Genomic DNA, 15,344 nt, shown 5'->3' with positions numbered 1-15,344 from the left:
CAGTGAGGTTTGGAAACTTCTGTTCTGTGCCTTCTGTTTAAGCCTCTTTGATAACTCGAGATGATACAATTTACCTTGGCCAAGTGTATCGGAAGGGTCTGAGGTAAACAGCTGTCTTTCAACCACTGCCATGTCCCCTAATCCTTAGATATTTATGATGCATTGTTTAATTACATTTAATGTTAATATGGTAGATTTATTGAAAAGTTCAAATAGATATAATGTATTTTTTTTACATATTATTTATTTATTAGCAGACACCCTTATCCAGGGCGACTTACAATTGTTACAAGGTATCACATTATACATTATTTCACATTATACAGATATCACATGATTTTTACATACAATTACCCATTTATACAGCTGGGTTTTTACTGGAGCAATCTAGGTAAAGTACCTTGCTCAAGGGTACAACAGCAGTGTCCCCCACTAGGGATTGAACCCACAACCCTCCGGTCAAGAGTCCAGAGCCCTAACCACTACTCCACATATCATTTATTTAATTTGTTTAACAGGTCAACTGGCAGAGAATATGCTTTGAAAATTATCAACAAAAGCAAGTGCAGAGGAAAAGTAAGTCGATTATGTCATTATTAAAATGCACTCTGTATCCATTATAGCACATTTGTTTTACTGGTTAAATGTGTACTTGTTTCAAGCCTGTAATTTGACCCTTTGTTCAATATTGTAACCATGGTAACTGGTCCTGTAGTGCTACCCAATGAGTTTCATTCATTGTATGTAACAGGTTAAGTCCCTTATTCTAAAATTGTTCTTTCTGGTTTGTGACAGGAACACATGATACAAAATGAAGTTTCTATTCTCAGAAGGGTAAAACATCCAAATATTGTTCTATTAATTGAGGAAATGGACACATATACTGAGCTTTACCTCGTCATGGAACTTGTCAAGGTGCGTATTCCATAACACAGCGTTCATTTTGCATTACTATTTACCTTATTGGTCGTCCTAAAAATAGTTAGGATCATGAAAGTTAGTTTCAAGCAGCCTAATGCCAACTAATATCCTACAAAAGATCTATTTCCTATTGTACTGCCCTATGCAAATTTGGAAGCAGTTGGTCAATAATTTAGGAACCTGTCCTAAAAGACAGTACTATATGATGCCAACAACATTTTCTTTGTATCAATTTATCTTTATCCATTTTACAAATCTTGGGGAATAACTGCCGATTTTAAAATAAAAAAATAAGCATTTCCAGACATTTGGGCCTAATGTCATGGAAGCATCCCTTGAGGGTTCCTGACACATTCCCCATGATTATAGCAGCGTTACTGGCTTGAGAATGCCATGTTCTTATTGGGGAAAGCTGGGCGTTTTTAATGTGAATCATCAGTCCCTTTAACTCGTTGAGGACAAATCTTTTTTTAGGCCATGATCTTTCAGTTTAGTCACAAGAAAAATGAATGTATTATAGCCTAGAGAAAGCAAAATAGGAGGTCTCAAGTGAATGTTTTGGACAGTATACTTGCCATTGGTCCTTAATGTATTTGAATAATATATTGCAATACAGACAAACCAAGCTGCAGTTTCCACTATTTCACAGGCTTAAATAATTATACACATGTCCCCTTTATCATGTTAGAAATTAGAATTTTAGTATCGAGACATACATTTAAAAAACTACATGAACATAATTGAGATTTTTTTTTTTTTAACATCATGTAATCAAACAAACTACCAAATTATATCGTAAAAGTCTACCAGAAGCCATAATTGTAGTACAGTATTTCATGTTGGATTTCGAAATGTCACTTTTTAAAATGATTTGTCAGTACGGTATATGGAAAACTACAAAGCGGTATGTAATTCAACCTGTTAATGTAATGTTATTCAGCACATTTCATTCAACTTTCTGAATTAAAGGGTGATGCAAAAGTTTTGGCCATAGCTGTAGATGCACATGAAGACAGATCATATCACCTTTAGGTCTGCAGTTCTCGTCACAGTTGAGGGAGTTGATTTGATGTCTCTCTTTCCTCAGGGGGGCGATCTCTTTGATGCCATTACTTCCACTAACAAATACACAGAGCGAGATGCCAGTGGGATGCTGTACAATCTAGTCTGCGCTATCAAATACCTGCATAGCCTTAACATCGTCCACAGAGACATCAAACCTGAAAACCTTCTGGTAAGTGCAAGGTCTCTATACATGTAGATTGCTTTTGTCTAGAGTGGCCACATTTAACAGTACAAGAATTGGAAGCATATTTCATAAAGTAGACATGTGACGATTCTTTTGTAGGCTAAGATGAGCTACCACCACCAACCATGTAGAACAAATTGCTTCAGGGAAATGGGTTGCTTATTAAAAATAAAGTTAGAGCCAATTGTTAAACAAATGGTTTATTTTATTGCCAGCTGGACTGCAAGCAATTTGTCTTCTCCCAGGAATTTGTCTTCTCCCAGGAAATAAACTGCATTATTGCACAACAGTATCATTTTTATTCAGCTTTGTCTGTTCCGCTGTGCTGGGTGGGCAAGTTTGATGCCAGCTGCAAACCCAGAGCTGCCTATTTCCGATTTGAAATGCTCTGTGTAGCTGGCGGCCGCGAGTTTGTGCTTATTCACTGTCTCCTTAGCAACAGTAATGCAGATCATTCTGAAATGCTGTATCTGGATTTTCTAACTTTCTGTGTTCATTATAAAGCCACATTAGAAAGCTTGAGTTTTGAGTTCACACAAAGGGCAGAAAAATGACTCCAATTTATGTTTGCTTTTACTCCTACGGAATGTGAACATAAGTTAAATTAATGAGAAATATTACATGTAACAACAAGGTAATGCATATTTAAAGTGACAGTGTTTGCAAATCAATGTAATTATATAAAGATTAAAGTGTATGTCAAATACGATAGAAACACCAACAATAGCTAACCTGGATTTCCTCACGTTCCATTGGCTCCCACATTTTACTGTGCAACCATACACATCAAATCATATTGCAGCAGCAGGGAGGAAACAATATGCTTCTCCAATATGACTGGATATGACTTATGTCAATAAACATATGAGATCAGGTCATGTAAAACCAAATCCCGAGGATCAACAGACGCTAAAGACAGAGAGAAGAAAAAAAAAGCCACTACGGGTGTGAGGGCGAACGCCCTGGAGCTGGGAAGAATTTCCAAGGATAAATATCAGGACTTCCTTCCTATGCATCGGGATGCAGGACATTTGCTAGGAAATCGGAACTGTCCCGACCATACAGAGACTGTTGGCATGTATGTTGACAGGGTTTCTGTAGGGAAATGGATAAGGGCGTCTGCTAAGAAATAAAAATAAGAAATGTAGGCCACCTGTAACGTTATGGAAACACTTGTGGAATAGCGTCTGTAGTAGTTTTGAAAACATAAAACTGGTACATATGTCTCTAGAAGATTAACCATTTGATTTACATTTCTGCTTTTTAATTTTTTGAAATTTTAATTCACAAAAACATTATTACTGGAAGTAATTTTGTGTAATATTTTGTCCCCACATTACATTTTTCAAACCACAAGCTGGCAAAAACAAAACAAAACAAAAAAACAAAACGCTTTATACAGTGCAGTGGTTGCATAACAGAACCTTCTAGCATCTAGCAGCAGCAAAACCAGCTACAGTGGCGGTTCAAAAAAGCCTACCAATTAAAATGATATATGTCTATAGTTATTTGATGTTAAACTGAGCAAGGTTTCTAAAAAAAAACTTGCTGCTAGCATTTCCTTGGGGGTTTGTTTTTCCCTCCCCCTGAGTGTTCTGGTTCTATATTCCAGGTTTATGAACACCAAGACGGTAGCAAATCCCTAAAGCTTGGTGATTTTGGCCTAGCCACAGTCGTCGATGGACCTCTGTACACAGTTTGTGGAACCCCAACATATGTAGCACCAGAGATCATTGCAGAGACTGGGTAAGTGAGGAAAGCTTTAAAAGATAGCGCCACACCGTGGATCGTAATGTGAAAAACAGCCTCCTTCTCAAAACTCCCGGTTGTCTCGTCCTGTTAGATACGGCCTGAAGGTGGACCTCTGGGCTGCAGGCGTGATCTCATACATCCTGCTCTGTGGCTTCCCTCCATTTCGGGGGTATGTACCAAGCCTTCTTTTAGCACAGTTATCTTATTTATTCAGTACAGTAATCCCAATGTCGAAATAGACACTTTAAATAAGTCACAAGTTAAAGCTTTTTTCAATGATCTGTGTATTTACTGCTGGACAATGCCACATGTCTCCATCTAGTGGATGATGGCAGTACAGTGTGGATATAAATTAAAATTGACTTCTGTCTGATTGAGTCAATAAGTTCTGTATTAAATCAGTCACCACTGTTTAATATGTACTAATGCAGTATTTTGGACATAGTAACTTTTTAATACAATACCATGGTGTTATGTTGCAATAGGTTATATTAAATAAATACTGTCAGATTGTGGGTGTGGGTTTAATATGGTGTTTTTATGGTATGTAACACATTTTACAATAATAATAATAATAATAATACTACTAATAATAATACTAATAATAATAATGACCTATTAACAAATGCTGCATATTTTGTGCAATTGCTATACAGAAGCAGTGAGGATCAGGAAGTCCTCTTTGACCAGATTTTAATGGGGCAGCTGGATTTCCCCTCTCCGTACTGGGACCACATTTCAGACTCTGCCAAGGTGGGTTTACTACATTCATTTTATTGCCTTGTTACCTCACCACGTTGTACTGTATAGAAAATGGTATTGCATATGCCGATATCATTTAACAGTTTTTGGTTGCTGGGGCAACCGTTTTCTAAATTATGATTTAGACCAGCAAAGGGACAGGTGATTTTTAATATGTATAATGAAACAATGAGCTGTTTTGGACTTTGGTAGAGGTTTAATGTGTTCAAGTAAACAATTATTAATGTGTTTGGAACAAATACCTGGTCTAATTACTGATCTAGGCTTTAGAAGGCCATCTTGCTGAAACGTCTTTCTTTTCCGATTTTTGATTTTTGACTTTCTGATTATATGACTGAGTGTTTGACGTGAACTGCACTAACTGCTGTAACCTGTCATGTTTCACTTTCCAGGAGCTAATCACGTTGATGCTGCAGGTGGAGGTAGACCAGCGGTATTCTGCATTGCAGGTGCTGGACCATCCTTGGGTCAATGTAAGTGATTGGCATTATCAGACCTGTCAACTCTCACCGGGAGTCTCCTGTATTTTGGGCTCCAGGACATCTCCCGGGACAGGTTTTTTCCAGTATTCTACTGTTAAACCCCCTTATGCCAGCAAGCCTTTAATGTCTACAAAATTCATGGCCGGTGTGTGATTACTGCAGTCCCCGTCTGTACGAGCAAGGTTTAGGATCCAGGGGAGTCCTGTGGCAGCCATGCATTCAGTGCGCGAGGCAAGCTCACATACATAGCCACGCAAGGCTTCAGATAATTCAGTATCATGTATCACGAGAAAGACGGCACTTAATATGGTGTTTTAACAATATTATATAAAAAGAGCAACTGCAGTAATGTATGTCCTATGAACCGTAATACCACTTTGTGTTTGTGGTATTAATGTTGTGGTTGAAAAGGGTGACGTACAGTACAGTATGTCCTGGGGGGGGGGGGGGGGGGGACAGGGGGGTCATTCAGTAGAAAAAAATAGACAAATACATTTGAAAACGTTTCATATCTAATAAAATAATGAAGTTCCTAAGTAAACTGAGGGGTGGCTTTGCCTTTGTTTTGTGTCTTTTCAGGATGACGGGATGCCAGAGAACGAGCATCAACTCTCAGTAGCCGGGAAGATCAAGAAACACTTCAACACAGGTCCCAAACCCAATAGCACGACAGCTGGAGTATCTGTTATAACAGTAAGCATCTGAACTATCTACTGAAAATAACACCATTGATGTTATACATCTCTCTATATGAAAAGGCGGGGGGTTATAACTGCCGTATACATGGGTGGATACATAACATTTGCTAAAGTAGATGGTGTGTTGTGAACTCCTGTGTCTGGTTTGGCTGAATTTTGTCACTGAACAAAAAAATTACATTGGTCATAAAGTATGTTGAGCTTATTTTCAATGAAAAATACAATTTTGAATCCAAAGATTAAGATAAAATATGTTGGAAGATCACTCCAGCTTTAAACCAAAGCCCACATTAACATGGTGGTTTACATGCATTTTATTTGCATGGTATTCATGTAAAGAAGTTAATTTTGCTTCTATGGCACAACACAACTGCTATTTGTAAGCACTTAAAAAGTGTCATAGGTTTTTATAATTTGACAGTATTATAACATACTGGCAACTTAAATTCAGTGAGAAATGTTAAGTAACTATGCTGGTGGTTGCTATGGTGTATTATTATCAGTGAAATTATAGCAATTTTGTTGAGGATACATTCAAAAATGAACACGTCTTTTTCAAGTTGTGAGTGGTTAGAATTATGACAGTCTGGGTATGTTATCACTATTTGAGTTTCAGTCAAATAACCTAAAGTCAATGGGTAAGTATTTTAAATGGGGATTTAAAGAACCGCACTGTGTATTGTTTTTATTATTCCTCATAGTGAATTCAGAGGAGTTTACACAATTGAAAGCACAGATTTAAGAATCCAGATATTAGTCGTCTCAACCTACACTCACATGTCATCTCAGCTGTTTTATTGAAAAGTATCACATAATAATTTATCACACAGTATTCTCACGCCCATTGAAATACAAACTATCTCTACTCAACATCGTGAAGCAATTGAGAGGATCAGCTTTGTATCCCATTGACTTGAACATTACAAGTAGTTAAGTATTCATGCTGACCTTACCACTCTCCAGCTGAACATCATTGTCAATACAACCATCTTCCTTTTTAAGAACTGCCTTTTGAACGCTACAATTTCGGTTTCTTTGTTTTTATTATTATTATTATTATTATTATTATTATTATTATTATTATTATTATTATTATTATTATTATTATTATTATTATTATTATTATTTTTATTTTGAAAGGACTGTCAGCACTGTTGTCTAGGACTCATCGCAAATCCAAACTCTACAAACATTTTTTTTTTTTTAAAACAACAGCATATTTACATTTTTAAAAGTGTCACTTTTTCAGCTTTTTTTTCCATTGGTATTGAACAAAAGGCAGAATAAAAATATTAAATAGTATTTGTGATTCTTAAAATTCATTCTAAACATATATTTATTGCTTTTGGAATGAAAATAAATATTGAATCATGTTTTGTTAATAAATTAATCATATTTTTAAAAAATGAACTTAACCTTAGTCCTAAGCAGCAGAATACCCTTTTAGTAACTAAAACATCAGAAGCAAAAATAATGAAGAATGACTAGTCTTTTAGAAATAGTATTATAGTTGTTGTAGGTTAGATTAAAAAGCCAGACGCAGTTCTGATTAGAAAATAAAATGCTGCAGCCCTAAGCAAATGAATGTTGTGAGAAACGCCAATTAATGCAATTATATCAGTGCCATTTAATTAGTGCAAGTCATTTTAGCATCCCCCACCAGGGGGCACCAATGAGTTGTGCAATGTGTAACAGTTGTGTGAGGGAGAGTAGCTAAAGAGCCATTTTGTGCCTGAAGGAAAAATGAATTTAGATACTTACCTGTTTGAGTTTAGAATACTTTTTTTTTTGTTTAGCTTTCTCAAATGTGACACACAGGCACTTGAACGAGTTATTGCAATATAACAAATGACTTCCAGCTAAACCACCAGATACACATTAGAAAATATTTTGTTGAAAACAACCCCATTGAAAGGGTGCAGATTGAAACAGTAACATTGTCAATTGGATATGCAAGTACAACACAAATCCACATTGGCTTCCACAAATAAGTAGTGCTTATTACTCCTGTAATTCCTGGAAATCGAAAGAAATGCATTTATTTTTTAAATTAGAGGCTTTCTTCCCCATAAATCCATCCTGTAAATGACCCCAGCCTATCACAACAGGGCATCAGAGGCTACTCAGCCTGTATTTAGAAGAATCCTTTTGAGCAGTTAATTCCACTGAGGAAAGTGCAGACCAAAAGATACTCAGTGATGCAAAAAAAACAAAGGGTCATGTTCTCCCTGAAGTAAAGCATGCTTATAATTGAAAACTAGATGTGATCTGTTCGCAAATTAGTATGCAGCACACGCCAATTGCTTTAAAACAAATTCCAGATGATATCAGCTGAAGTCTGTTAATAAATAATACAGCACTTGGAAAGCAGACAACATTACAAACCAAATGCTTGCTTTCAATTCCATTGGGTTTTTTGGTTTGGATTGATTTTCTAGTAATTATATGTTTGCTAGTTTAAGAAAGAATACAATATTAAGCAATCAAAAACAATTGGTTGGCAACGGTTAGTTGTAGATTCCTATTTCATGGTTACCACATACCTACAGTATATATTGATAATCCATCAATTAGCGTACTGTACAGTCTTGAGAATATCTGAATATCTACAGCATTCGAGATATTTCATACATTAGGGAATCTTTATACTGTATAAACCCTTAACATTAACAGTAGATCAAATGTTCAAAATCATGAAACCAACACGGTACAGGTACAGCAGCATATTAAATGGTCACGGTTCAACTTTTAAATTCATAATTCAGTAAAAACCAAATGCTATTCAAACAACAAAAGATCTAGAGACAGTTTCTTTTTTAATCTGGTTTGCATAGGAATTCTTAGCATTTTTAAGATGTAGAACAGCTTGATATATATATATATATATATATATATATATATATATATATATATATATATATATAAAATCAGGGTTTATCAATTTTGGGCTCGAGAGCTCATCTGCCAGAGCGTTCTGAGAAAACATAAATTCACTCAAAAAAGATTTGATTGTAAAGCATAAAACTGCTTGATTTTTGCAGCATGGTTTACACCAAGGGTCTCCAATCCTGGTCCTGGACAGCCCCAATCCTGTAGGTTTTATAAGTGTCTTTACGTCATCAATGGCTAAAGATCTGGAACACATGTTAATCTTGACTAATTAAGACAATCATTTTTTCAGTTAAATAACTGAGAGCTCGGTTGAAATGAAAACCAGACCCCTGTAGCTCTCCAGGGCCAGGGTTGGAGACCCCTGGTTTACACTGTTAATGAGATAGGAGGTGTTTAACTGGGAAAGTTGTTAAGTTAAGCACTCCATTAAAGCACAACCTCCATTAAAACACATTTACTTGTCTACCCAGACTACTAACCCAAGTTTAATTGGACTGCCCTTGATTTGAACTAGTGTGTCTCAGATAGCAGTAAGGGATGCTTGGTTTGGTAATTATTTTAAAAATGGCGTTTATCACTTATTTTTTTTCACATTCTAAGAACAAAGCAGAGACTGCCTTTCTTTAATTGCAAAACAGCTTCCAGTTAATTAGTAACAGATTGCTCATGTGTCTTAATGGGGTAATTACTTGAATACAAGAAAAGGCGATCCACTGAGTTGCCCATTTCTCTCTGCTCAGCTGGACCACGGGTTTACCATCAAGAGATCAGGGTCATTGGACTACTACCAACAACCAGGAATGTATTGGATAAGGTATGAGATGGTGCAGTACCAACACTCAGTGTTTCCATGGCAACGTGCTGGCAGTCTCCATTAACCAATTTTCTTCCGTGGAGAAACATGCTTTTTGATTTGTTACCCAGTCCATATGGTGCTTGATCAGCTTCATTTAAAACGTAATGAGACGCCCTTCATTTCCCCTACTCACCCCATTATTCACTATGACATTGCCAGCTTCCTCCATCTCACCCGCTCAGTTCATGTTTTTCTTTCCTTTATATGTAAAAGGACAGTATGTGATATAGTATACAAATGCATTCTACGGTACTGAATTTGGCTTGTCAATATTTACATTATTTACATTTTCTGGAGTATATGCTGTCTTTCGAAGCCAAAGGGAAAGTATTTATATCAGTATAATTTAATGAAGAAACAAGTAAGGCTACTTTCAAAGGTGGTGTATTTTTAACACCTGTGAACCTGGTACACTAGTTTGCTTTGCCACACTGTTGCATTGTTCTTGTGTTGGGGGTCAGTACTAAATGTTTCTATGAGTAGACAACAGTTCCTCGCTATTGTCTCTTCTGTTCTGATACAGGAATCAAAATGTGACATTTATTGTCTAGACCTCAACACTCTCAAAGCACAATATATATGCTTGGGCATATTGTACAACAGCTTCACAATTCACAGGCAGCTGAAACATAGTGCTTATTTCTAACACCGTATACATGTTGTGTGATGTTTAGCTTATAATGTTCCCCACTGCTGTGCACTGCTTTGAATTTAATATCATTCTCACTACACATGTGCATTGGATAATATGTTCACGTGCTGCTCGGGTATTATATTTCATTTAAAACTGGCCCAACCATGTGAACGCAGCTTAGCGAAAACTACCGTAGATTCCAGCAATCATTTCAATCTTCGAGGTAAAAACTGTGAAAAATGTATCCAAACGTCCTGTCGTTTTAGTTTTTGGTGGTAATTTTAGGCTTTGATAAAATTATACAAAAACAAGAAAAAAAAACCACCAACTTCCTAATTACACACTAAAGTAGTAGCCAGATCCAGCTATTTACCTGTTCATAAGGTAATGCCTTAATGTAATAAACGCTAACAATGAAATGCAGTTCCACTTGCTGTGGATGTAGGTCATGGTACACTTTATTTACATGGTATTGACACCATAATATATAATTTAAGTCATTGCTGAGGGAGATGCATGTTACAGACTTACTTTGTAATGTACATAACTTACCATTCTTTTACTGTAATGTCATTTCAAGTGACACAGAAATTAACAAATATGCACGCATTCTTATAATCTAGGAATCATGTTAATGAGTTCCTCGGCTTAGCTTTAAAATTTAGACCAAGAATGCCTGGAGACTCGACAACGTGACTCAAGCTTCCACTGAGTGCAGACTTTTATACGGCTTCTCGTTTGAATGCTCTTTCGTAGATGCAGGAGCTGTTCCCCGAGTCGTTGAGAAATAGTTTCTTTAAAGTGCATTTTAGGGAGCCTATATTTTATTTCTTGATGGTTAAAAGAGCAAAAAAAGTCAGGTTTGAAAGTTGACCACAGAAGTTCAGTGGAAAGGGTGTAGATCAGTGTTGTCCAACCAGTGCCTCCAAGTACAAAGTATTAAATACTACTTCCAATAATAATAATAATAATACAATACCCATACCATCACAATAGGTTGGAAGCTAGCTGGTAAGACCTTATCTAATCCCTACACATTACTCATGTTGTAATAGAGGCATAATACATGAAAAAGCAGCAATCCCCTTAACCCTCCCCCAGCACCTCCACCCTCTTCCACATGCAAACAGCACAAAACTAACATTTTGACGTCTCTTATTTCATGCCCCTGCCAGACCACCGCTCTTGATAAGGAGAGGCAGGTTTTCCGACGAAGACGCAACCAGGATGTGAGGAAGATGTACGGGGCACAGCACACCACCACCACAGCAGAGCTGACCTCGGAATCAGAAGACTACTCACCCAGCTCGTCGGAGACCGTCCGCTCACCTAACTCACCTTTTTAACACTCCCCTTTGTCAAACAAACAAAGTTGCCTGACCCTTTGAACGCTACATTTTTTTTTGTGTGTATTTATGTTTTAAGTTATGTTTGAACAGCTACAGCCCTGCAAAGCTTTATACTTAATTACATGTATTGGTCAGGTTGGAGCTGCTGTATTGAATGGATGATCTGCAGTGGAGACTAGAAGCAATGTTCCAATAACAGTTAATCCTTCACTCTTTCCAGTTAGATTGGATGTCACATTAAGCAACAGAAAGTGATGGCACTTACATGCAAACCAATCTGTATATATGACTTGGTAGATCTGAAATTATGATCTGTGTAGTAAAATGGTCTTGATCATATTAATTTCAATAGGTGGTTATATAATACATGTCCAGCAGGTGGTGTTTGTATAAATACAAATGGTCAGTTCTGGGTTTAACCAATTAGAGAGATCATTTATTGGGCAGTGTGAATGCCAGGAGATAATTGGTTCCGAGCTATTTGGAATTTTAAGACAGCATTAAATTAAAAAAAAACAAAAACAAAAACAAGATTACTTTAATTTTTGTATTCAAATTGGATTCTAAATGGATAACGAAATTGTTTGACTTTCAAAATGCATGCCAAGCAAGTAAAATATGCAAATGAGCTTGAATGAATTAAATACATGTATAATTCCTAAAGATTCATCAGCTTTGGCTTACGGAAATATAATGCAATAATGATCATCACGTAGCCTTTTTAAATCTTTTTTTTTCTTAAATAATCCATTTTGAGTCCAAAATGAATCTATAAATGATAAGGTCTACAGAAAATATGCAATGTAAAAACTTTGTTCTCAGTTGGAGTGCAGATACACGAAAGTGAATAGGATACTTTTTTCTTGCAGTGTAAGTTTTCTAGAACCCTGTGACACGGTAGCCTCACAGCCCAGATGGTATTTGCAGGGAGAGGAGACTCAGACACAGAAAGCTGCAAGTTAAATTGCGCAAATGTGCTCTTTAATAAACAAATAAACAAAAATAACAGACAAAACACACTGAACAAAATAAAGGGTACAAGGGCCAAAACAAAAGGTTCTACAAAAACTCACAAACGTAAACAAGACAGCACAGCGTAGACCATAGACCAGAGACCACCACCTCCACCTCCACCTCTATCTCTATCTCTATCTCTATCTCTATCTCTATCTCTATCTCTATCTCTATCTCTATCTCTATCTCTATCTCCACCTCCACCTCCACCTCCACCTCCACCTCCATCTCCATCTCCATCTCCATCTCCACCTCCACCTCCACCTCCACCTCCACCTCCACCTCCATCTCCATCTCCACCTCCACCTCCACCTCCACCTCCACCTCCACCTCCACCTCCACCTCCATCTCCATCTCCACCTCCACCTCCACCTCCACCTCCACCTCCACCTCCATCTCCATCTCCATCTCCATCTCCATCTCTATCACCAACATGAGTCCTACTAACCTCCTCTAACACCCGTGAACACCTATTTTATACACCTGTGGCTGGAGTCTAATTAATCATTTAATCATTTATTCAATTGTCGGCTCCAGCCACATTCTCACATGTTTTGACAGGGAGAAATGTAGCCTCCTCCCTGCCAACCTAATATTTCCCACACAACACGCACCTGTGCACCGGCAGGGCTTTCACCCTGCCACACTGCCACAAACCCAAATCTCAGACAGGAGTAAACTAGCCACATTAGCTAACAATGTGCACTCTATGCAAACTGGCAGTTAACCAAATTAAATCCTGGTAGTCATACCTTTCTCTAACTGGCAAGGACATCTGTATAGGTATACTCTGGTAGCACTTTGAACTGTTCTTTCACATTTAAGAGGGAAGGATTAGCTTCATATTGTGTGGTTACTGCAGATGAGTGCACAAGTAAGAATGTTTTTTCATCTTTTTGTATGATATTTTTTATTTAGATAAGATGATGCCAGGTTTCAAAGGAAGAATGGGTTAATTTTTTATGCTGCATTGTCGAGGGATAGCTGTATTTTTTATGAAAAAAGGTTATGCACAATGCAGATCTGTGCACAAGTAGAACGGTTATTGTTTTAATGAAGCGTTAGTGATACCGTACTGTATGTTACATTTTTTAACTTAAAGGGTGAGGCAATTTGGAGAAAAGAAATCGGAAATGGTGAATATTTTTTTTTTCAGTTTTTCTTTTTATTTATTTGTTCAAGCTAGGAAATTGCTGCAATGATACAGCATGTGCACAATATTTAGTTCTAGCTCAGGTTAACCCTCTGAGTACTGAGCTGTGTTTATCTATCTATTTATTTTCTGCACCGCAGATTGCAGCTACTGGATGGAAATAGGCAGAGGGTATTCAACAGAACTCAATGGATCAGTTATCTTTTAACAAAAATAAAAACCCATTAAAACCTCCTGATACAACACCCACACCGCATTGTGCAAAACTCTGCCTTCACGATGACTCCCTCTCTAGAGTATGGGTGCTTTAGTTATGGTGCTGAAAATAATTGCGTACACAGTATTCAATTGATGTAGTCATTTAGGTAGAGTGTGTTCATTTTACATACAACTCCGGAGCTGATGTCTTGATTCTGAAGAGCTGTAGTGTAACTGTGTCGACCTCAATCCTGGATATCTGGGTCAATTTCGGATGCTTTTAAGTAGCCCACTCAGTAGCTCTGTAGTGTAAACCATGCACTGAAATAAATGTAGCCCATACCCAGAGATGTTCATGAACCCTTAATAGTGCACTGAATTATTAAGGCTCTGGGCAAGTACGTAGGTGAAATGCTTTTTAAACACACTGTCTGGTCTAGGTGGCTTCATCATATCAGAGCTGTAAGAAACCTTAACCCTCTTTATCCTGGTTATACCCCTATGGTTTTTGTTGGTTTTATACCTTTAATGCAAATCTGTTATATGTATCAAAGATAGTGTAAACCCCCAAGCTCTTAGAGTAGAACTATCAAAGGTGAATTAGAAACTGCAAAAAGATTACAGTAGGTCTATGGACTATGAACACAGCTATGAATACAGCTGTGCTGTATCTCAGATAACATGAACTACTACTGCAGTGGTATCCAGAAAAATCAGATTACACAACTTTTACTGTACTCGGCAATATATAGTCTATGTAGTTAAATGTTTGAGTGTGCATATATATATATATATATATATATATATATATATACACACGTATTGTATTTTTTGTTTCAAAACTAAAGACTTTCTTGTGGATAAACCAAACGCAAAAGGAAGCATACATAAAGTGACTGCAGTTCTCAAAGGGTTAACAGAAAAGCACAAAAGCATGTAATTACAATTCTGGTGTATCTATCTGCTTCTCTATTTAGCCAGCCTTTGCTGCTTGTAGTCACAAAATGCTTTTATTAATGTCTTTCAGTTAAAAAAACATTTCTTTTTTATGTGATTGTCTACAACATTTCCTTAACCAAATTCTTAAATTAAAATATTTCAGTCTTACATTTTCAATGAATGTTATTAAATAAAATATTTATCAGTAATAGTGTTTGACTATAGGTATACAGTTTAATAAATTAAATATGTAATGAGGAAAACATTTTTAAATACTTGACATTAGGATTTCATCGGTGGCTTAGGTGACGTGGACTGTCTACCCACAATTCACTGGCAAGAGCAGTATTGGACGAAGGACATACTAAGATATAGATTCTCTCTTTGATATTTACCTAGTTTATCAATGCTAAATTGTTATATTAGACTACTCATATTGATTGTG

General features: G+C 36.8%; 1 protein-coding gene across 5 annotated transcripts in view; it reads left to right on the top strand.

The window, feature by feature from the left end:
- The window catches only part of LOC117405965 (serine/threonine-protein kinase DCLK1), a 104,221-nt gene extending 90,255 nt beyond the window's left edge, over positions 1–13,966 (top strand). For 3 of the 5 annotated variants that reach the window (XM_059031230.1, XM_059031229.1, XM_059031232.1), the window contains 9 exons: positions 519–576; positions 796–915; positions 2,009–2,155; positions 3,783–3,916; positions 4,014–4,091; positions 4,579–4,675; positions 5,077–5,157; positions 5,746–5,859; positions 11,422–13,966. In XM_059031230.1, coding sequence (XP_058887213.1) covers positions 519–576; positions 796–915; positions 2,009–2,155; positions 3,783–3,916; positions 4,014–4,091; positions 4,579–4,675; positions 5,077–5,157; positions 5,746–5,859; positions 11,422–11,592 — 1,000 coding nt within the window. In that variant the 3' untranslated portion in view covers positions 11,593–13,966. Of the gene's footprint in view, positions 1–518; positions 577–795; positions 916–2,008; positions 2,156–3,782; positions 3,917–4,013; positions 4,092–4,578; positions 4,676–5,076; positions 5,158–5,745; positions 5,860–9,496; positions 9,571–11,421 lie in introns of all 5 variants that reach the window. The other 2 variants (XM_059031231.1, XM_059031236.1) reach the window with 1 other exon arrangement.
- The last annotated feature ends 1,378 nt before the right edge of the window (positions 13,967–15,344 follow it).

The sequence above is a fragment of the Acipenser ruthenus genome, chromosome 9 (genome assembly GCF_902713425.1).
Source record: "Acipenser ruthenus chromosome 9, fAciRut3.2 maternal haplotype, whole genome shotgun sequence".
Taxonomy (NCBI): domain Eukaryota; kingdom Metazoa; phylum Chordata; class Actinopteri; order Acipenseriformes; family Acipenseridae; genus Acipenser; species Acipenser ruthenus.
Note: the sequence above shows the minus strand (reverse complement) of the source record. Positions and strands in the feature narration are given on the sequence as shown.